The sequence below is a fragment of the Danio rerio genome, chromosome 17, assembly GCF_049306965.1.
Source record: "Danio rerio strain Tuebingen ecotype United States chromosome 17, GRCz12tu, whole genome shotgun sequence".
Classification (NCBI taxonomy): domain Eukaryota; kingdom Metazoa; phylum Chordata; class Actinopteri; order Cypriniformes; family Danionidae; genus Danio; species Danio rerio.
The window spans coordinates 4777501-4801471 of NC_133192.1; the positions used below are offsets into that span (position 1 = coordinate 4777501).

At 37.4% G+C, this 23971-nt stretch overlaps 1 protein-coding gene across 6 annotated transcripts in view; it reads right to left on the reverse strand.

Moving 5' to 3' along the window:
- Positions 1-1132: 1132 nt before the first annotated feature.
- plcb4a (phospholipase C, beta 4a) overlaps positions 1133-23971 on the reverse strand; it is a 128898-nt gene continuing 106059 nt past the window's right edge. For 3 of the 6 annotated variants that reach the window (XR_012393154.1, XR_012393156.1, XR_012393157.1), the window contains 6 exons: positions 21426-21601; positions 16728-16846; positions 14941-14998; positions 14767-14853; positions 8543-8579; positions 1133-1281 (listed from right to left, as the gene is read on the reverse strand). Coding sequence is in view for 2 of the 6 variants with exons in the window: in XM_021467271.3 (XP_021322946.2) it covers positions 1205-1281; positions 8543-8579; positions 14767-14853; positions 14941-14998; positions 16745-16846; positions 21426-21601 (537 nt within the window). In the remaining 4 variants the exon portion in view is untranslated. The remainder of the gene's footprint in view (positions 1282-8542; positions 8580-14766; positions 14854-14940; positions 14999-16727; positions 16847-21425; positions 21602-23971) is intronic. The other 3 variants (XR_012393155.1, XM_021467271.3, XM_073927996.1) reach the window with 1 other exon arrangement.

The following is a 23971-nucleotide window of genomic DNA, read 5'->3' on the forward strand; positions in this document are numbered from 1 at the left end:
AAGGAGGAGGCATTGAAGATGAATCCAAAGAATCTTGATAAACTCTGGGAGTCCTGCAGGAAAGCTTTCTTTGCCATTCCAGATGACTTTATTAATCAGTGATTTGAGTCAGTGCAGAGATGTATGGATGCAGACCTCCAAGCTCATGATGGAGTCAGACACAATATTCATTCTGTCTCCACTGCAGCAGGACTTTATATTCTATACTGGACATTATTTCTGTTCAGTGATGAGACTTTTGTCTAAGCAGAGTCAGACCTTACTGTCCTAATCAAATTATTAAAAATCAAGGCATGATCATATTTTATTGTGGTAAAATAAGCGTAATCTAGAGGCCTTTGCCTTTCATATAAGCCACTTCTGATACCAACTGATCAACTAGAAGTCAAGGTATTATTTGCTGTTCCTAAAGCTTGGATAGGCGACAAGACTCAAGTCAGGTAGTGTAAAACACAAATAAATACCACACAACAACAAAAATATTTTTGTCTTGTTTTTCAGTAAAGACACTCAAAGATGACATATATTTAGATCAAATCCAAAATACAGATATTAAGTCTTGTTTTCTTATGGAAAGAAAACTAACAAGTTTAAGTGTAAATAAGACAAAAATGATTTAATAATGTTGTTTCTTTTTGAATTAAGATCACTGTTTAACTCCATTGGCCAACATTTGTTTCTACTTGACTACACTTACATTTCTTCTAGTAAAATTGAAAATGAAAAAAAGTAAAATGAAAATATTGGATAATATAGTAATGATTTTCAATATTTTGATTATTTAAAGCGTTTTGAATAATTTTATGACAGATGTTTGTGCTTCTTTTAAACTTAAACATTTGTCTGAAAATAAGACTTAATAATCTATAGCAGATAATTGATCTTTTTCTTCTTTCAGGAATATTTTAATATTTACACGAGGAAACAAGACAAAAAACAAACAACTCGGGAATAAATTATTACTTTTTTCAATCTTTTTGATTATTTAAAGGGTCATGAAGCATAACATGACCGATATTTCTTCTGCTTTTAAGCTTAATCTCATGGTTTTCCATTTTAAAACCTTACATTATTTATGACTTTTTTCTTATTTCAACAAAATGTACACATGAAAACAAGACAAAACACAAGATTTTTCTTTTCACTAAAACAGATAAAGCTGAATGCATATCAAGTGTGTGTTTGTGCATTAATAGGTGTTTTCTCACTGCAGTGACATGTGTGTTTGACCGGTCAGCGGTTCGTCCTCTCTCATGTCTCCACACACTGCTTCATTCTGGCCTGTAATGACAGTAAAACACACATTAATATAGAAACACAGTACTGTACACACACACACACACACACACACACACACACACACACACACACACACACAATGGCCAATTTAGTTTATTCAGTTCACCTATAGCGCATATGTGTTTGGACTGCGGGAAACTGGAGCACCCGGAGGAAACCTACGCCAACACTGGGAGAACATGCAAACTCCAAACAGAAATGCCAACTGACCCAACCGGGGCTCGAACCAGCGACCTTCTTGCTGAGCCGATAGTTCTAACCACTAAGCCGCCATGCTGTCCCCCTTCCCCAACAATTAAATAAAAACATAAATAATAAATAAAATAATAATATAAAAACAAAATAGGAATAATGATATGAAATAAATAAAGAGTACTGGCATCACAAATTCTTTTCAGGGAATGCATTTGTACATCAGGTTACATTGTGTTATATCAAATATTCTATAGCCAGCTTTCATATATGTAAATAAAATGTACTGCCTCAGCTAAAAATACACAAAAAAAAAATCATAAATAAAGCGTCAATAAAGAGTCATTGAACATTGACCGAAACTCAAAATATCATGCAAATAATAAATAAAAGAAACAAGTTTAAATTATACTTATTTTATCTTTTTATTACTTTAGATATCAACCTAATTTTGTTATCTTGCCGATAATAACTACATAAATAATTATCGATATGACCACAGATATATTGTGCATCCCTAGTTATGTATTTATTTATTTGATTTATTTTTATTTAATTAATTTATTTATTTAGTAATTTTATCAGCGTTATTCATTCTTTCAATTCAATTAATTAATTAATTAGTTAAATTTATTTATGTATTTATTCATTTAATCAATTTATTTATTTTTTTATTTTTTATTAAAATGATTCATTTTTTATTTATAAATGTATTAATTAATTAATTAATTCATTCATTCATTCAATTTATTTATTTTTATTTTATTTATTTAATCAATTTATTAATTAAATTTATAAATGTATTTATTCATTCATTCTATTTATTTATTTAATTCATTCATTCATTCATTTAATTCATTTATATACTTATCTATTCATTAATTAATTCACCCATTCTATTTATTTATTTATTTCATTTATTTATTCATTCAATTTAGTTAGTAAGTTCATTAGTTTTTTCTTTTATTTATTTATTCAATAACTCCTTCCTTCATTAATTTAATTAATTATATTTATGCACTTATTTAGTTAGTTTGTACGTGCAGTTTTTATTTATTGAATTTAATTAATTTATTTATTCATTCATTAATTCATTTTATTTATTTATTTATTTAATTTATTTATTCATTCAATTAATTTATTTAATTTATATACTTATTCATTCATTCAGTCTACTCATTTAATCATTTATTAAATTTAATTATTTATTCATTCAATTAATTTATTTATTTAATTTATATACTTATTTATTTATTTAGTAAGTACATTAGTTTGTTTATTTTTTTATTCATTAATTCATTTGTCACAACAAGGGACAGTGTACATTAATCAACATTTCCCAAGAACGTAAATACACCCAAATTAGCCTAAAGACAATTTTTCATTGGTGGCAATTTGTCAAATGTTAAAGGCCTACTGTAAGTCCTGAACTCTTTTATTAAGCTATGCCTGTCCATGTTTCCATTATACGGCACCTTTAAAAACAGCCATGCATTTCAAATATCCCATTTATTGAATAACATCTAACATGAGACTTGTGTCAGGAAACAAACTTTTCATTTCAGGCTTGTAAACAGCATTTTTAAGTTGATCACGTCATGTTTTTCAGTCCGATTAGTCTGGAAGTGAAGCACTTTTCTACATTGCATTAGCAGGACTCCGTTTGAGCCGTCTATGGAAATGCCTTGTGACATACAGCGTGATTGTAGTGGATGAAGTGGCAGGAAAATCAAGTAATTTATGCAGTGCATTTAAATCAACAGAAAATAAAACAATCCTCCAGCGCACAAAATAACAGTTAAGATGCACAGCGTCATTCTGGAGTTGGGAACATTTGTATTGTTGGATGAATAATTCATGCATTCATGACAACTAAACAGGAGCTTGTTTTTCAGTGCAGATGTCTAAATATGCTCAAATCAATATTAATTATTTTCAAAAGCAAAACGACTTGCGAGATATTAGGTCTCGTAACAATGCGTTTAGCGCTAACTCAGTTTATTCTGACTAAAGAGAAAGATCTGCTACTTGGGTCAGAAAAGTACATTCTTTTTAATGCCAAATGCAGAGGTTTTTGTTTGTCTTGCTTCAAATATATTCACAAATATAAGTTTAAAACATTAATGTTGTGTGTCATTTTGCTTCTTAAGTAAATGAATATTAATCAAAATATATATTTGATAAAATATGCATAGAAATTTACTGAGTTTATGTCTAAAACTAGACAGATATCTCTTCCAGAGGTGGAAACAAATAAAAAAAAACTTGCTTTTCATTTAATTTGAGTTTAGTTTTCTGATCCAGTTTACAAATATATACAGTGGGTGACACTTTAAAATGAGCATTACTGCCACAGGCCTGCATGGTGGCGCAGTGGCGACCTCACAGCACGAAGATCACTGGTTTGAGCCTTGGCTGGGTCAGTTGGCGTTTCTGTGTGGAGTTTGCATGTTCTCCCCGTGTTGGTGTGGATTTCTTCCGGGTGCTCCGGTTTCCCCCACAAGTCCAAAGACATGTACAGGTGAATTGGGTAGGCTAAATTGTCCGCAGTGTGTGTGTGTGAGTGAGTGTGTATGGATGTTTCCCAGTGATGGAAGGGCATCCGCTGTGTAAAACATATGCTGGATAAGTTGGCGGTTCATTCCGCTGTGGCGACCCCATATTAGTAAGAAGAAGATGAATAAATGATAACATTTTTACATTTACATTTAGTCATTTAGCAGACGCTTTTATCCAAAGCGACTTGCAAATGAGGACAAGGAAGCAATTTACACAACTAAGAGCAACAATGAATAAGTGCTATAGGCAAGTTTCAGATCTGTAAAGTCTAAGAAGGAAAGCATTAGTAAATTTTTTATTTTTATTATTATTCTTTTTTTTTTTAGAGTACAGTTAGTGGTATATCCAGAGAGGCAATTGCAGATTAGGAAGTGAAGTGGAGACTAAATAGTTGAGTTTTTAGTCGTTTCTTGAAAACAGTGAGGGACTCTGCTGTTCTGATGCAGTTAGGGAGTTCATTCCACCAACTGGGCAGATTGAGCGTGAGCGTTCGCGAAAGTGATTTCTTCCCTCATTGGGATGGAACCTCGAGGCGACGTTCATTCACAGAACGCAAGTTTCTGGAGGGCACATAAATCTGCAGAAGTGAGAGCAGATAAGAAGGAGCAAAGCCAGAAGTCGCTTTGTAGGCAAACATCAGAGCTTTGAATTTGATGCGAGCAGCAACTGGCAGCCAGTGTAAACGGATGAGCAGCGGAGTGACATGTGCTCTTTTAGGTTCATTAAAGACCACTCGTGCTGCTGCATTCTGGAGCAGCTGAAGAGGCTTGATAGAGTTAGCTGGAAGCCCAGCTAGTAGAGAGTTGCAGTAATCCAGTCTGGAGAGAACAAGAGCTTACCAGCGCCGCTCTAAAGGACTAAGAACGCATTTTTAGGTATGACCGCAGTTTGTGACTATGCCGCTAGGGAGCACAAAGGGAAGGGATGCAAACAAACAGAAATAACGTATACAGTGGCTGTAAATACTCTGCTACTCGTAAAGAAAGATGAAACCATGAAACAAAGCATTATAACTCCCTTCATAAATCATTAAAACTTGTTAACAAGCTGTGTTATTATTGTAAACTTCTTAAGTGCTATGAGGATTCATTTTGGAAAGTAGATTAAAGAAATAAAAGACAACTAAAATGAAAATACAAATTTTGTATGTTTAAAGTAGGTTTAAATAAACAAACAAACAAACAAACAAACAAACAAATAAATAAAGCAGTGTTTATGTGTCAACAAATAACCTTTTTCATTTACAGTTATCATTTTCATCTCATTTTATGTCTCAATTACTGCACATGAATAAAAAATGAATATTAAAATATAGATATCTTTGGTTTAAATCAATAAAAAAATGTATTTACTTTTTACACAAAACAACATTTCAAATCGTCTTCTTTATGTGACTATATTCTGACATCTGGAAAATGAGAAAAAGCAAGATTGGGAAGATATTAAGTCGTATCAAAAAAAATCTCATTAAATTAATTTAGGTTTATAAATGAAATTATAAGTACACATGCACGCACGCATGCATGCACTTATATACTCATAATTTCATTTTTTTTACGTACGTACACTTGCACACACAAGCACAAGAGCGCGCACACACAAACACAAACACACACAATAATACTTATTATTTTTCAGGGGACGCCACAGCGTAATGAACCGCCAGCTATTACAAATATGTTATGTTTTAGGCAGCGGATGCCCTTCCAGCTGCAACCCAGCACTGACCCAGCAACCAGCAACCCAGCAACCCAAACACCCATACACACTGTTGTTCACATACACTCATACATTACGGCCACTTTAGGTAATCGAATTCCCCCTTTAGCGCATGTGTTTGGACTGTGGTGGAAACCGGAGCAGCTACGCCAACATGGGAAGAACATGCAAACTCCACACAGAAATGCCAACTGACTCGAACCAGCAACCTTCTTGCAGTGAGGCCCCATTGACATCAAATTCTATCTAAGTCAATGGTTTTCAGCTTTTTTTGTGTTCAAGGGTACATAAATAATGACAGAATTGTCATTTTTGCATGAACTATCCCTTTAAGATGTTGGTACACTGGAATATGACCAGGATGCAAAAGCCTAATGTCCTTCATGATTTTCCGTCATGTTACTCCAAACCCGTGCGTCTTTCCTCAATAGAGAATGAAAGAAGATATTTTAGGTAGTTTTTGGCTTTTTCAGAGCTTGACAGAACTCTTCAATAATTCTCACGCAAGAAAGCAAGACAGTTATGGGTTTGCAATGGCATGACACTGAGTAACTGAGGAGAAAAGTTGAACTTTTGTGCTACAAGAGGCGAAATTCAGTTTTTAATCCATTTTTATTTGACTCCTAAGCATTTTTAATCCTGGTTAATTTGTAAAAGGACATGTTAAAAGGATAGTTCACCAAACATGAACATTTACTCACTATTTACTCATCCTGTCATCATTTACTGTCCTTTCACTCATTTCAAACCTGCTTGAGTTTCTTTCTTCTGTTGAACACAACAGATATTTTAAAGAAAGCTGAAAACCTGTCAGCATCGACATCCATAGTAGAAAAAAACAAATATTATAGGAGTCAATAGTCACAGAATTTCAGCTGTCTTCAAAATATCTTCTTTTGTGTTCCACATCAGAAACTTAAACATGATTTAAACAAATAAAAGGAGAGCACATGATGACAGAAATGTCATTTTTGCGTGAACTATCCCTTTAAGACGTTGGTACACTGGAATATGACCAGGATGATATTTTGTATAATGCAAAAGCCTAATGTCCTTCATCATTTTCCCTCTTGTTTCTCCAAACCCGTGCTTCTTTCCTCAATAGAGAATGAAAGCAGATATTTTAGGTAGTTTTTGGCCTTTTTTTAGAGCTTGACAGAACTCTTCAATAATTCTCACGCAAGACAGTCATATGGATTTGCAGTAGCATGACTGAGTAACTGAGGAAAAAATTTGAACTTTTGTGCTACAAGAGGCCAAAATTAGCATTCAATCCATTTTTATTTGACTACTAAGCATTTTTAAACATGGATAATTTGTAAAAGGACATGTTAAAAGGATAGTTCACCATACATGAACATTTACTCACTATTTACTCATCCTGTCATCATTTACTGTCCTTTCATTTGTTTCAAACGTGTTTGAGTTTCTTTCTTTTTTGTATACAGGAGATATTCTGAAGAGAGCTGAAATCCTATCACCATCAACATCCATAGTAGAAAAACATCATGATAAAAGTCACAGGTTTTCAGCTTTCTTCAGAATAACTTCTTTTGAATTCAACAGAGGAAACTCAAACATGTTTGGAACAAATAAAGGGTGAATAAATGATGACAGAACTTAAATATTTGCGTGAACTATCCCTTTAAGACGTTGATCTACTGGAATACGACCAAGATGATATTTTGCACTGTGCAAAAGCCTAATGTCCTTCATCATTTTCCCTCATGTTACCCCAAACCCGTGCATCTTTCCTCAATAGAGAATGAAAGCAGATATTTTAAATAGTTTTGGGCTATTTTAGAGCTTGGCAGAACTCTTCAATAATTCTCATGCAAGAAAGCAAGACAGTCATATGGGTTTGCAATGGCATGACACTGAGTAACTGAGGAGAAAAGTTGAACTTTTGTGCTACAAGAGGTGAAATTCAGCATTCAATCCATTTTTATTTGACTCCTAAGCATTTTTAATCCTGGTTAATTTGTAAAAGGACATATTAAAAGGATAATTCACCAAAAAATGAACAATTACTCACTATTTACTCATCCTGTCATCATTTACTGTCCTTTCATTTGTTCCGAAATCCATAGTAGGAAAAAAAAATTCTATAGGAGTCAATGGTTTTCAGCTTTCTTCTAAATGTCTTCTTTTGAGTTCAACAGAGGAAACTCAAACATGTTTTAAACAAATAAAAGAAGAGCAAATGATGACAGAATTGTCATTTTTGCGCGAACTATCCCTTTAAGACGTTGGTACACTGGAATATGACCAGGATGATATTTTGCACTGTGCAAAAGCCTAATGTCCGTCATCATTTTCCCTCACGTTACTCCAAACCCGTGCGTCTTTCCTCAATAGAGAATGAAAGCAGATATTTTAGGTAGTTTTTGGCCTTTTCAGAGCTTGACAGAACTCTTCAATAATTCTCACGCAAGAAAGCAAGACAGTCATATGGGTTTGCAATGGCATACACTGAGTAACTGAGGAGAAAAGTTGAACTTTTGTGAGAGGCAAATTCAGCATTCAATCCATTTTTTAGATGCTTGTTTATAGTATGAACACGCTTTGACATCTCCAGATGATTGCAAGCTTCCTGACGGGCAAAATAAACAGAGGAGCGAGTGGACTTCTGTCTGCTCAGTAGTCTGTGAACGTATGAAGGAGGAACAATAATTTACAGCCATGATGGACTGAACTTCCACACGGCCTGAGATGAAAGAATCATGGGAAGGGGGAGGCGCTGTAAAATTGATTTGTGAGAGAAAAGTCCTACCTTGGCATTGTGATTTTGCATAGCACGAGTTCGACAGCTGAATAAAAGAGCAAAAAAGAAATCAAATTGATGGTGAGCAATATTTATCCACATTCATCATTAAACTAGTCATTCCTGCTGTGCTGTATATTATATATATATATATATATATATATATATATATATATATATATATATATATATACATACACACACACACATACATACATATATATATATATATATATATGTGTGTGTGTGTGTGTGTGCATATATATATATATATATATATATATATATATATATATATATATATATATATATATATATATGTATGTATGTATGTATGTATGTATGTATGTATGTATGTATGTATGTATGTATGTATGTATATATATATATATATATATATATATATATATATATATATATATATATATATATATATATATATATATATATAAATAGATATGAGAAATGTATATGAAAAATAAGTTACATGTTGAAAGGTACATGTATAAAGCAGTGTAAAAAATCATTCATTTTATTTCAGGAAATAAAGAAATGAACAGTGCTTCAGACCAAACTATTTGATTAAACATATATTTTTTGACAAATTATATCTATTATATCCATCTCTTTTGTCAGTTTGGGTCAATGAGGTTTCCTCTAGGTCAGTCTGCATGTAGGATGTCATCATATAAGGCAGAGTAGGGTATCCTTTGTCCTCCAACAAGTAATAATGTAGTACCCAGTAATTATTCAAGTGTATAATACAAATATAGTAAAAAGAAACACTTGTAAGATCCTCGAGCCCTGGGCTCCCTCCCGTTGCGAGGGGAGTTTAAGCTCAGGTAGATCTCGATGACTCCCCCTCCTGCTTATTGTAGCTAAGTGTCAGATATGGATGCTGAGAAGGTGTACTCAGAGTTTGGCTAAAATATTTTGGATTAGTTGTTTAGGGTACTTGTTTTTGAAATGTGGGAAGAAAACCGGAGGACGCAGGGGAAAACCCACGCGATCACGGCTACTGAGCAGAACTCCACACAGAAATGTTGCTTGTTTTTGAAAGGAATTAAACCAGGCGCATTCTTGCTGTAAGGCAACAGCGCTAATCGCTGGCCACTGTGTCGTCCGTTTGAAAGGAGGGAAAGTAGGGTTTGGTGGGGGGGTTTCTTCAAGACGAAGATATTGAGATGAGAAAAGTCTGGTTATTTATAGTGAGTTAAGGATAGTCATATAGGATAATTAGTCATAAGCTAAAGTTGGAACAGCTGTGAACAATCATAAGCACCTGATCCTCTCGAAATTTGTTTATAAATAAACTTCACTAAGTGGAAGATGTTATGAGTTTAATATATATATAGTGGCGGAGTGGGTAGCATGTTCGCCTTACAGCAAGAAGGTCGCTGGTTCGAGCCTCGTCTGGGTCAGTTGGCATTTCTGTGAGGAGTTGGCATGTTTTCCCTGTGTTTGCATGGGTTTGCTCCGGGTGCTCCAATTTCCCACACAGTCCAAAGACATGTGGTACAGGTAAATTGGGTAGGCTAAATTGTCCATAATGTATGAGTGTATGAGTGTGTGAGTGTGGGAGCGTGACAGGCCCATACGACAGGCCGGCTGGAAGGTGTAAAAAAGTCATTATCATATGGACTTGTTCCAAAAACAGCCGACCCCGCAATCATTCGGGACAAAGGCCAAAGAAGAAGAAATATATATATATATATATATATATATATATATATATATATATATATATATATATATATAAAATACTTTTTATTTAGAAAACTAAAAAGATTTAATCTGCAAAGTCAAACTCTAGCTTGGCTCTATTAGTTTGTCATTTCGCTGGACGGCTTTGTTGACAGTGGGAAAGGCCAGAAAGAAACTCAAAATCAGAGTCGACTAAATCATGCTAAACATTGCAAAATTAAGAAGAAACTTGAAACTGAAAAGTTGCAGCCTAGTACTGGGAAACACCCATACACACTCATACACTACGGCTAATTTAGTTAATCCAATTCCCCTAGAGCACATGTGTTTGGACTGGGGATGAAATCGGAGCACCCGGAGGAAACCCACGCCAACATAGAGAGAACATGCAAACTCCACACAGAAATGCCAACTGATCCAGCCAGGGACCTTCGTACTGTGAGGCTGTAATATATTAAATGTGAAATATTTTTTTTGTGTGTGTGTATATATGGTCGGTAAAACAATTTCAGTGTTCATTACCTGTTGTTAACCCATTTGCTAATTGTATGTTTTATTAAGTCTTTATTAAGCCTTAAAGGGCAAATATTTATTTAATTTATGGGGCACATATAATTCAATAAATATAATTCAGTAATTCATATAAAGCAGTGGTTCTCAAACTGTGGTACGTCTACCACTAGTGGTACGCGGGCTTCCTTCTAGTGGTACGTGGAGGAATGAAATATGTCATGTACATGCTAAATACATTTCAAAATTGATCAAAAATGATGTATATAATATGCCATATATGACATATAGCCTATATTTCTAAGGTAATCTGCCACATTTTTTTAACTGTGCAGAGTTGTAGCTGCTTTACTGGGCCTACTACACTACTGAATTTCAATACTGCTCATTTTGGTGGTACTTGGAGAGAGAATTTATTTCTGAGGTGGTACTTGATGAAAAAAGTTTGAGTACCACTGATGTAATGCATTTAATTCAATAAATATGACCATAATAATTACACAACATTAACATCGGCACTAAACATTAACATTTAGCAAAACCTTAATTAAAACAAAAACAAATATTCATCCTAAAACATTAAATAAATGCTATGGGAATCTCAAACATCCTTGTTACAACCAATTTCTTTTTTATTTTTTACTAAATCAATAAGCAGACTGATTGTATTTCTTAAATAAAATAATGCTTAATTAATGATCTGTCGGATATACTCTCATAATTCCAAGTCGACGAATTGTAAGTGAATTAACCATGAAGAAAATAAAATTTTCCCCTAAAAAACTCAACAATTGTGTTGTTTCAGCGGATTTTAAGTACATATTTTGAACAAACGGCAAACATTATTTTTTAAGTGTAGAATAAAAAAAACAAAGCCTACTCTATGCTTTTTGATCAATTTTGAAGGACTCTGAATTATTAAAACCATCAAAACTCGGCTGAAAACCTTTCAATAGAGCAGAACAAACATTCAGATTTAGCTCATAGTCCATGTGTTCTTTTGCTGACAAATATTTACAGATTTCATTCATTCATTTTCTTGTCGGCTTAGTCCCTTTATTAATCCGGGGTCGCCACAGCGCAATGAACCGCCAACTTATCCAGCAAGATTTTACGCAGCGGATGCCCTTCCAGCCGCAACCCATCTCTGGGAAACATCCACACACACATTCACACACTACGGACAATTTAGCCTACCCAATTCACCTGTACTGAATGTCTTTGGACTGTGGGGGAAACCGGAGCACCCGGAGGAAACCCACACGAAGGCAGGGAAAACATGCAAACTCCACACAGAAACGCCAAGTGAACCGAGGTTTGAACCAGCGACCTTCTTGCTGTGAGGCAACAGCACTACTTACTTCGCCACTGCCTCGCCACTATTAAATAAAAAGCATCAGACGTGGTTATGAAGCTTTCAAGGACTTTCCATAAAGTTTAGTTTCAGCATGCGATCTCAGTCATCGCTGCATTGCATTATATGTTTTGAAAGGAAAAAGCTTAAAATCATAAAAGTAAAGAATTTACTAACGTACTTCTCTGAGATAAAGAAATACACAATTCTATGCACTTTCTCCTTGACTTTGAGCTTTATATTCTCACTGCAGTATTTATACTATTAATTATGTTAATAAATATTTAAATATGAACATGTTCCAATTAAAATAAATGAGATTTTTGTCTGAATATGATTAGTCTTTACAGCATTAACTGCTAACACATTTTCTTTACATATTCATTATTTAATATAACTTTAATGTAACCATAATTTTAGTCTTTATAATCTTACATAACTTTTATCATGAGGGTTATCTATGTACACTCACCGGCCACTTTATTAGGTGCACATTACTAGTACTGGGTTGGACCCCCTTTGGCCTTCAGAACTGCCTTAATCCTTCGTGGCGTAGATTCAACAAGGTACTGGAAATATTCCTCAGAGATTTTGCTCCCTATTGACATGATAGCATCACGCTGTTGCTGCAGATTTGTCTGCTGCACGTCCATGATGCCAATCTCCCATTCCATCACATCCCAAAGGTGCTCTATTGGATTTGGTGACTGTGGAGGCCATTTGAGTAAAGTGAACTCATCGTCATGTTCAAGAAACCAGTCTGAGATGATTTTCGCTTTATGACATGGTGCGTTATCCTGCTGGAAGTAGCCATCAGAAGATGGACACACTGTAATCATAAAGAGATGGACCCACACCATTACACCACCACCACCACCACCCTAAATCATTGATACAAGGCAGGATGGATCAATGCTATCATGTTGTTTATGCCAATTCTGACCCTACTATCTGAATGTGGCAGCAGAAATCAAGATACTCAGACCAGATAACGTTTCTCCAATCTTCTATTGTCCAGTTTTGGTGAGTCTGTGTGAATTGCAGCCTCAGTTTCCTGATCTTAGCTGACAGGAGTGGCCCCCGGTGTGGTCTTCTGCTGCTGTAGCCCATCTGCCTCAAGGTTGGATGTGGTGTGTGTTCAGAGATGCTCTTCTGCAGACCTCGGTTGTAATGAGTGGTAATTTGAGTTACTGTTGCCTTTCTATCAGCTGGAACCAGTCTGGCCATTCTCCTCTGACCTCTGACATCAACAAGGCATTTGCGCCCACAGAACTGCCAATCACTGGATATTTTCTAATTTTCGGACCATTCTCTGTAAACCCTAGAGATGGTTGCGCGTGATAATCCCAGTAGATCAGCAGTTTCTGAAATACTCAGACCAGCTTGTCTGGCACCAACATCCATGCCATGTTCAAAGTCACTTAAATCCCCTTTCTTTCCCATTCTGATGCTCGCTTTGAACTGCAGCAGATCATCTTGACCATGCCAACATGCCCAAATGCATTAATTTGCTGCCATGTGATGGCTGATAAGAAATTTGCAATAATGAGTGGTTGAACAGGTGTACCTAATAAAGTGGCCAGTGAGTGCATTTGATCAATTCAGTGATGTTGGTTGGTTTGTTTGTTTAAACATGAATACTCTCTGATCAAATTGTGTAACTAATATTCCAACAAATATGACAAAGCCTATTTAAATAAATAAGCTTTGATATATGGCTTGTTGGGACAGGACAATATTTAGCTGAGATGCAACTGTTTGAATATCTGGAATCTCATGTTTCAAAGAAAAAATCTAAATATTGAGAAAGATCCCTTTTAAAGTTTCTGTGACATCAAAATAAAGTCTTAAAAATGATTTAGTGTGCTTTAAAACAGTGACAAAATTCAGATTTAGAGCAGATATAAACATCCAAAGCTTGCAGTTTGTCACTTGCGCAAAAATTGATCAGTTTTTTGTTTTTTTTGACGTCACCTCTTACTTCAGTTTCTCATCAAATCATCTGACCAATTTAAATGCTTTCTAGTATCTGACATGCCCTGCCCCTTTAAGACACTTCTGCTCTTGAGCCAACCACTCTCACTGGCAGGGCTGTGATAAAACAAAATGCTATTGGCCGTTTTTATAAAGAGGGGAGGAGCTACTCTATATCCTGCCCTCTATTCATGTTTCAGTTGAAATTAAGCCACATGTAAAACAAAAATGCACATTTCAAAACACGTTAAAGGAACTTTAAAGTTGTCAAGAATCAGCTCTTAGCAATGCATATTAATTACAATTAGCTATATTTTGGTAGGACATTTACAAAATGTCTTCACTGAAAATCCTAATGATTTTTTTTTGGCACAAAAGTAAAATCGATTGCTTTGACTCAAAGCTTAAAATTGAGGCAGAAATGTATTTTTGGTTACTTCTACAAATATACATTAAGACCACAATCTTAAGGCCACAAATAGAAAAAAAGAGCCTTTTTATTTCTCTTCATGAACATCCTGTGCTTGAGATACTGAGCTGGACATGGGTATATTTCTGAACGTCTGCAAAACCTTTTTATAGAAATATATCCCTAATTACAGACATTCACATTCATCATGTAGAGGTTAGAGTTTACGTGGTTGTGCACAGCAGGAAGGACTCAACTCTTATAGTAGAGATGGTGAAATACCTCCTCATTGTGTTTCTCCAGCCTCTCCAGTTGTTCCCGCTGAGCCGCCTGGAGTTGCTCGCACTCCTTGGTCTGTTTCATGGCGAGCTGTCAATCAGCGCCCATGTTAATTAACACAATTAGAAGCATACATTTAAAAAAAGCAAACATCTGATGCAAGATTAGAATCATTACCCTTTTTCTTTCTGTAAGAAACTTTCTTGTGTTCGTGCTGTTGAGCTCTCGAACTCTCCTGCAATAACAAGAGGGTTGTCAAGGGTTGTAATGTAAATAATGTAATGTAATGTGTGTTTTTATATAGCACATTTATTGTGTATGGCCATACACCCAAAGTGCTTCACAATCATGAGGGGGGGGGTCTCTCCACACCACCACCAGTGTGCAGCATCCACTTGGATGATGCGACGGCAGCCACAGGACAACGGCGCCAGTGCTCTCACCACACACCAGCTATAGGTGGAGTGGAGAGACAGTGATAAAGCCAATTTGGTGGAAAGGGTTGATTGGTAGGCCATGATCGTAAGGGCCGATAGAGGGACTTTGGCCAGGACACCGGGGTTACACCCCTGCTCTTTCACGAGAAGTGCCATGGGATTTTTAATGACCACAGAGAGTCAGGACTTCGGTTTAACGTCTCATCCGAAAGACGGCGCCCACTGACAGTGTAGTGTCCCCTTCACTTTTTACTGGGGCATTAGGACTCACACAGACCACAGGTTGAGCGCCCCCTGATGGCCTCACTAACACCACTTCCAACAGCAACCTAGTGTTCCCTAGTGGTCTCCCATCCAGGTACTGACCAGGCTCAGCCCTGCTTAGCTTCAGTGAGTAACCGGTCTTGGGCTGCAGGCTGACATGGTTGTGTCCCAAATGACACACTATGCACTTATACACTATAATATTATGCACTTATACACTCAACCAACTCAAGCAGAGTTTAGTGTTGTCTCAAATATAACACTAATGTTTTTTTTACTAAACAGAATTTCAAAATGTTTTCTAGGTGGTGTTAAATGGTTACCAAATTAGGGAAATAAATATAGTATATGCTATAGTATATGGTATGTGCTCGTTCTTATAGTATTTGTTAGTTATGCATAGGTGTTTTTTTTTTAGAAATAGCTCTTATGTCCAGTGTTGTGTTTGTATTTATGATAAATTTATGTAGCACCATGTATGGAAATAGCACCAGCAGCAATCACAAACGCCTACATAGGACTGTGCAAACTGCTGGACGTGTAGTTATAGGTGAGCTTCCCTCCCTCCATGACATCTACACCAGGCAGTGCAAGAGGAAAGCCAAGAGAATCATCAGCGACTCCAGTCTCCGAAGCCATTGACTTTTCTCTCTGCTACCCTCAGGCAGACGGTTCCGCAGCATCCGGTCACGCACCAGCCGACTGAAGGAAAGCTTCTTCCCTCAGACTATCAGGCTGATGAACACTTAACACACCCCACACTCTCCATACCCCTCACTGCACACCATCAATATGTAGCATGCACTGCACTTTAACCAATCCATACTTGAAACAATACTGCCTACAACTATGTGGACACCTATTCATTGAACATATCGCTGTCAATTCCACATTGTCGTTGTATTTGCACTGTCGTTGTATTTGCACTATCTGTATTTTGTACTGTCTGGAGCCAGCACCTAAGCAAAAGATCAAAATGATTCTCAATCACTTTCAGATGCAATATGTGAACAGCCCTTAAAATTATATGACAGAAATTTGTCAGCAGTCCAAACCCAAGTTCAAAAGTAAAAGCAGTTCTAAATGGCAGAAAGTTTTCTGCATTTCCTGAGATAAGCAGATTAATAGGTTTCTAGATGGTGCCCGGCCCTTAAAAGAAACAAATTTTATGGATGAAATTGGACAAGATGATTCTGTTTGGCCAGGAAATTACAATAGCAATGCCTCACAATACAAGAAAAGCACAAAGGAAAGTGCACCTACAAAGCAGTTATTATTACCGCTCTCGCTCAGCCTTGTTCTTTATGCTTTTGTCTTGACTGATGGCCTTGCTGCTCTCCATTGAGGTCTTGGCTTGGTTGGTCCGCATCTCTTTACTCTGACTGCAAGAGGAAATATAATTCAATTCAGCTTTTATGACAAACACTGGTGTGCTTTATAATGTTAAAAGCAGGGCTGTGTTTATACACACAGCAGAGACAAAAAGCATTAAAGATAGTGGCACGTGTCTAAGATTTGACACATTTATTAAATGAATCTGGAGCAGCATGGTGGCTCAGTGGTTAGAACTGTGGCCTCACAGCAAGAAGGTCACTGGTTTGAGTCCTGGCTGGGCCAGTTGGCATTTCTGGTGGAGTTTGCAATTTCCCCTCATGTTGGCGTGGGTTTCCTCTGGGTGCTCCGGTTTCCCTAACAGTCCAAACACATGTAGAATTCGGTAAACTAAATTGGCTGTAGTGTATGAGTGTGTGAATGAGTAAGTATGGGTGTTTCCCAGTACTGGGTTGTGGCTGGAAGGGCATCCACTGCATAAAACATATGCTGGAATAGTTGGTGGTTCATTTCACTGTGGCAAACCCTGATAAATAAAGGTACTAAGCCAAAGAAAAATAAATGAATGAATGAATCTGGCAATATTTTCACTTATTAATTTGCTGCACTTTAAGGTAATGCAGTAACTATCGTTAACCGTTAGTACTATTAATTAACTAGTAAATAATGTTACAGTTAAAATATTATTTATTTTTGCTAATTTTGGTATTATTGTGTATTATATTAGTAATTCAATCATTCATTTTCCTTCTGCTTAGTCTCTACTTCAGCCATTGCCACATCAAAATGAACCCCCAACTATTCCAGCATATGTTTTACACAGCGAATGCCCTTCCAGCCACAACCTAGTACTGGTAAACACCCATATACGCTACGGCCAATTTAGTTTCGGGACTAAATATTGAATACCGCTCCCGCCCGCTCCCGCTTATATTCAGCATTTGTTGTCCTGCTGCCTGACCCAGCCCGTTTTCTACCCCTTGCACCCTTTCCCACTTACGAGCGGGCGGAGAACAAAACCGAAAACCACCCAGCTTAACAGAGTCCAGACAGCGTATAACAAGCTGTCTGTATAAACAAATAAACAGCCATAAAGTATAGCTGTATTTCACAAGGATTCTGACACAACAATGTGAAGCAGACACTTTCGTTGTGTTTAAAGAGGAAACACGTCAAACTTAATGATACATTGGAGGGCGCATGCTGAAAGGCAGAGGAATGCGCTGTCTTTGACAGAGAGACTTTCTGAGTACATTTACATGGACACCAATACTCAGATTTGAATGACTAAGATAATACTCTTATTAAGAGTCTACCATGTAAGCAGCGATTTTTGATTACCTTAAAGGACCACCAAGTCACAAAATGCAGAGGGTTTTTTTTCCGTTCGCCATGCGGTATCAAATTCTATTAAAACAGAAGTTAAAAGTTAAAAATTAAATATCCGAAATTGCAGGAAACTCTGGATGAAACTCTGGAGAGCCTGGTGATGTGACATTAATTGTTTTATACTGAAACTTCAAAAACCTTCAAAAAGTGCTTCCTTGGTCTTATCCATGTTTCTTTGCATGTTAAACACACGTCGACCACAACAGGAAGTAAAAAAAAAACCTGCAACTCCGTTAACTGCGTTAATTGCGTAATTTTTTTTAACCCGTTAAATATTTATAATTAATAATAAATCGCATGCGTTAACGCACTAATTTTGACAGCACTAATAAATATATATATATATATATATATATATATATATATATATATATATATATATATATATATATATATATATATATATATCACGAGAAACACATTAAATATCATGCTGCGGTATTGTCTGCAATGAAATACAAGTCAAAGTCAATTTGGAAATCACTACTGTCTTTTTAATTTGCGTTTAATTTTACTACTTTTCCAACTTTTTCTGATTTGGGGTTGTGTATGTATAATACAATTAATTTCATTTCAACCATAAACAACTCATTTGCGGTATAAACTGTTACTGGAATGTAAAATGGCTCTGGGAAAATATAATATCTGATGGCTATACTGTGTTAGAAAGTATACATGTTGCAATAATGAGCAATTACAATAACAAACACTTGATAACACTGAGCGGTTAATGTCGAATATTCAAAAGGAACATAGAGAACAAGAATGCTGCAAATGAGAACACACACACACGCACGCACACATGCACACACACACACCCACACATTTATATGCAACCAAAGCCCATGAGAAACACGCTAGGGAGAAATCAGTCAGAATGAATTGCTATTTAGCAGGCAGAGACGTTTCAGCAGCCCATTCAATAAAGGAATTATGCAAATCAGGTAAAGGCATAAACACGCCCACAGAATTAGTGCTGCGCTCAATTTGCATGGAGAATTTCCCATCAGACAGGCCTGTTTTTGGAGAAAACGGCAGATAAGTGAGATCTGAGCATTGGCTGGCACTGTAAGAGACTGGAGAGATGCTCATTTACATGCTTCATTTGATCAATCACTGCTGACATGATCAATAGGAAATGTACACAGACGTAAATTGCAATTATCATGCACACACTGGTGGTCTCTATGAAAGGTTTGGCATGAAAACAATGATATTGAGTTTATTTGAAACACACACATGGAGCAAATCTGAACCATAACAGCATGTAGCGGATGTTAAATCGCACTGTGGGTGGGATTGTGCAAAAAAAAAAAAAAAAAAGATGAATTATAGATAGCATAACAGATTATAGATGAATGACATGAGAGCACGCATCTATTATAATATGCATATTCATTCATTCATTCATTCATTCATTCATTCATTTTCTTTTCGGCTTAGTCCCTTTATTAATCCAGGGTCACCACAGCGGAATGAACCGCCAACTTATCCAGCACGATTTACGCAGCAGATGCCCTTCCAGCCACAACCCATCTCTGGGAAACATCCACACACACACACTCATACCCAATTCACCTGTACCGCATGTCTTTGGACTGTGGGGGAAACCGGAGCACCCGGAGGAAACCCACGCGAACGAAGGGAGAACATGCAAACTCCAGCACTACCTACTGCACCACTGCGTCGCCATGCATATTCAGTATATTCTTATATGTTATATATAACATATAAAGTTGTGGTTAGAATTATTATTAAATTTTTTTTGCTCTTAATATTTCCTAAATGATGTTCAACAGAGCAAGGAAATTTTCACAGTATGTCTGATAGTATTTTTTTTTTTTTCTAGAAAAAGTCTTATTGGTTTTATTTCGGCTAGAATAAAAGGAGTTTGTAATTTTTTTAACACCATTTTAAGGTCAATATTATTAGCCCCTTTAAGCTATTTCTTTTCGATAGTCAACAGAACAAACCATCATTATACAATGACTTGCCTAATTACCCTAACCTGCCTAGTTAACCTAATTAACCTAATTAAGCCTTTAAATGTCACTTTAAGCTGTATAGAAGTGTTTTGAAAAATATCTAATCAAATATTATTTACTGTCATCATGGCAAAGAGAAAATAAATAATTTATTAGAGGTGAGTTATTAAAACTATTATGATTAGAAACGTGTTGAAAAAATCTACTCTCCGTTAAACCAAAATTGGGAAAAAACAAACAAACAGAGGGGCTAATAATTCTGACTTCAACTGTATATAAAATATAAACAAATACATAAATTACATGCAACTATAAAATACTGATTAAAGATTATAAAAATAAACATATGATTTCAAAGATAAATAATAAGAGCTGGAACGTAAATTGTATGTATACAAATGTATAGAATATTTGATGAAGAAATAAATAGCGGAAGCGTCATTTTTCATCTCTCTCTCTCTCTCTCTCTCTCTCTGTGTGTATTATTTAAAAATAAAAACATTTTAATAGAGTATAGTCCAAACAATGCTCCAAAACATAGACTCGCCAGCCAATTTACTATGTATACCTTACTAGTACCGTGTTGGACCCCCCTTTGCCTTTAGAACTGCATTAGTCCTTCATGGCATTTTGTTGATGCCAAATTTTTACCATACCATCTGAATGTCGCAGCAGAAATGGAGACTCATCAGAGCAGGAAACATTTCTCCAATCTTCTATTGCCCAGTTTTGGTGAGTCTGTGTGAATTGTAGCCACAGTTTCCTGTTCTTAGCTGACAGGAGCGGCACCCGGTGTGGTCTTCTGCTGCTGTAGCCCATCTGCCTCAAGGTTGGAAGTGTTGTGTGTTCAGAGATGCTCTTCTGCACATCTCGGTTGTAACGAGTGCTTATTTGAGTTACTGTTGTCAGATGGAACCAGTCTGGCCATTCTCCTCTGACCTCTGGCATCAACAAGGCATTTGCGCCCACAGAACTGCCGCTCACTGGATATTTCCTCTTTTCGAACCATTCTCTGTAAACCCTAGAGATGGCTGTGCGTGAAAATCCCAGTAATTCAGCAGTTTCTGAAATACTCAGACCAACAACTTTGTCACGTTTAATCACATTTCTTCCACATTCTGATGCTCGCTTTGAACTGCAGCAGATCGTCTTGACCATGTCATGAGCTCCAGCCATGTGATTAGCAATTGGACAGGTATACCTAAAAAAAGTGGCCGGCGAGAGTATATCAATTCAATTCAAAGCGTGAGCTCACCGTTCGTGCAGGAGTGTGAGCTGGTGTGTTTGCTGCTCCTGCTCCAGCATCAGCAGTTTGTGGAGCTGCTCACACTGCTGGAGGAGATGCTGCTCCACCACTGTCTGTTCTTCAGCTGAGTGCCAGCGCAACATCTCTGAACACTCCGAGGCCTGAGCGGATGCCATGTCCTTCACCTGCACACACACACACACACACACACACACACACACACACACACACACACACACACACACACACACACACACACACACACACACACACACACAGAGACACATGATAAACACAGACACAAACAAACAGACAGACTTTGAGCACGTTTACATGGACACCAGTACTCCTATTTTAATACGATAAAGAGTGTAGCATGTAAACAGCGATCTTCATTCATTTTCTTGTCGGCTTAATCGCTTTATTAATCCGGGGTCGCCACAGCGGAACGAACCGCCAACTTATCCAGCATGTTTTTATGCAGCGGATGCCTTTCCAGCTCCAACCCATCTCTGAGAAACATCCACACACATTCATACACTACAGACAATTTAGCCTACCCAATTCACCTGTACCGCATGTCTTTGGACTGTGGGGGAAACCGGAGCACCAAGAGGAAACCCACGCGAACGCAGGGAGAACATGCTAACTCCACACAGAAACGCCAACTGAGCCGAGGCTCGAACCAGCGACCTGCTTGCTGTGAGGCGACAGCACTACCTACTGCGCCACTACGCTGCCTAAGCAGCGATCTTTAATAACATTAATCTGACTAAAGTCACAATGGAATTAAACAGAAATGGAATTAAGATGTGGAGTATGATGATCTTAGTGTCATTATTGAAGTGCAGTCCAGTCATGTAAACACCGCAATCAAACTATTACCACTTTGTAGTACTTTTCACTACATTAAGGCCGTACTCACACTAGGTACAGTTGCCTCGAACCGGGCCAATGCACGCTTGTCCCCCCTCCCGTCTCCCCCTGACGGCCCGCGCTCACACCACAAACGGGCTTCGGCAACGCTTACGTCATCGCTGCTGCGCTGTTCAGTGATAAGCGCTCTCACTCAGCAGCACAGTGGAGATTTCTCTAGTTATATAGTTTCAGTCGTTTAATATGCCGTCAAATATTTCGCCAAACAGTCCTTAGGGATGCAGTGACACGCAGTCAGATATCTCGCCGAACAGATCCGCCACTTTTGGCGCTCATAAACAATCATAAAGCCCTCGTGCTGCAGGAATGAGGAGGTCTGCTGAAGGTGCAGCTGTCGTGCAGTGAGGGGTTTGCGTCTTTAATAAACTATGGCAGTTTGCGATCACTGAACAGTAAGAATGATTAATAAATCCATATGAAACAGTCCCTTAAAAGTCACGTCTCGCTTTCAGTTTCGGGCTTTGGCGCGTTTTGCACTCACACACAAGCGTACCAAAGCCCAAGTGAACCGGGCTCAGGCACACCTCTTCCAAGCGGGCCAGGGCCAGCCAAGTGAACCGTGCTTGAGCCCAATTAAATGCACTCACACTTCTCAAACGATCCGGAAAACGGGCCTGGGCACGGTACGGATGGCATAGTGTGAGTAGGCCCTAAGTGACACACACATGGCTGTTGTCAGGTGTTTGATGACAAACAAATGACAATGGCTTCAAGCAAGAGAGCACATTTATTGGTGTTAGCAGGAAACAATGACTATGCTAAGAATTCTGGATGTGTGATGCTTATAAGACTCAAAACTCAAACAGAGACTATGTTTACATACACATCAATGATCTAATGGCCCGTTTCTGAGTGGTGTGGTGCGATACGCTTTTATGGCCGTTTCCACTGTCAAAAGTTACCTAAAAGCGAACCGTGCCGTACAACTTTTTGGGTACCCTTTGCAAAGGGTACCAGGCACAACAAAAGGGTACCAAAAGGCAGAGCAAGACGTGCAGCTGAACACTATTGGTTGACAGAGATATGCCACTAGCGTGTACACAAGCAGAAGAATAAAATCAAAGCAAGCACCGTTTTTAAAAACACAGCCGAGACATAACACCATCATAATATATGCATATAACAACAAGCCATGGTTGACCTGTGCTCAATTAAAGCCGCCTTGATGAACGGCCACAAAGCCAAGAAGAACAAAATCTGCTGTGTCCTATTTGTTTTTTTAAGAGGCCGTCTAAAATTGTGAGGTTTCACTTTCTCAGAGTGCTTGCGTGTGCATCTATAAATAACGATAGCTGGTTTTAGCGTTTGCCTGATTATTTAAGTGCTTCTGACATCAAATCCTTTCAGAAATGGACAAACGCAAAAGTGACGCACGAATAAACAAAGGAGAAGCCGGAAAAAGCAAAGGAGCAAATGATTCTTTCAGCAACCTAAAACATGAATGCAGCGAGGAGGGCGGGGCCGTGAGCCGTAGGAACGAAATGAGGCCGGCCTCAGATGTGAAACACCTGTGAAGCACACTGGCCTCAAATCCCACGGAAGGAGCTCTGGACTATAAGAGGAGGAACAATGGCAGAGGAGGCAGAGAGAAGACCGGGCCCGGACATGTTGTTTTACTT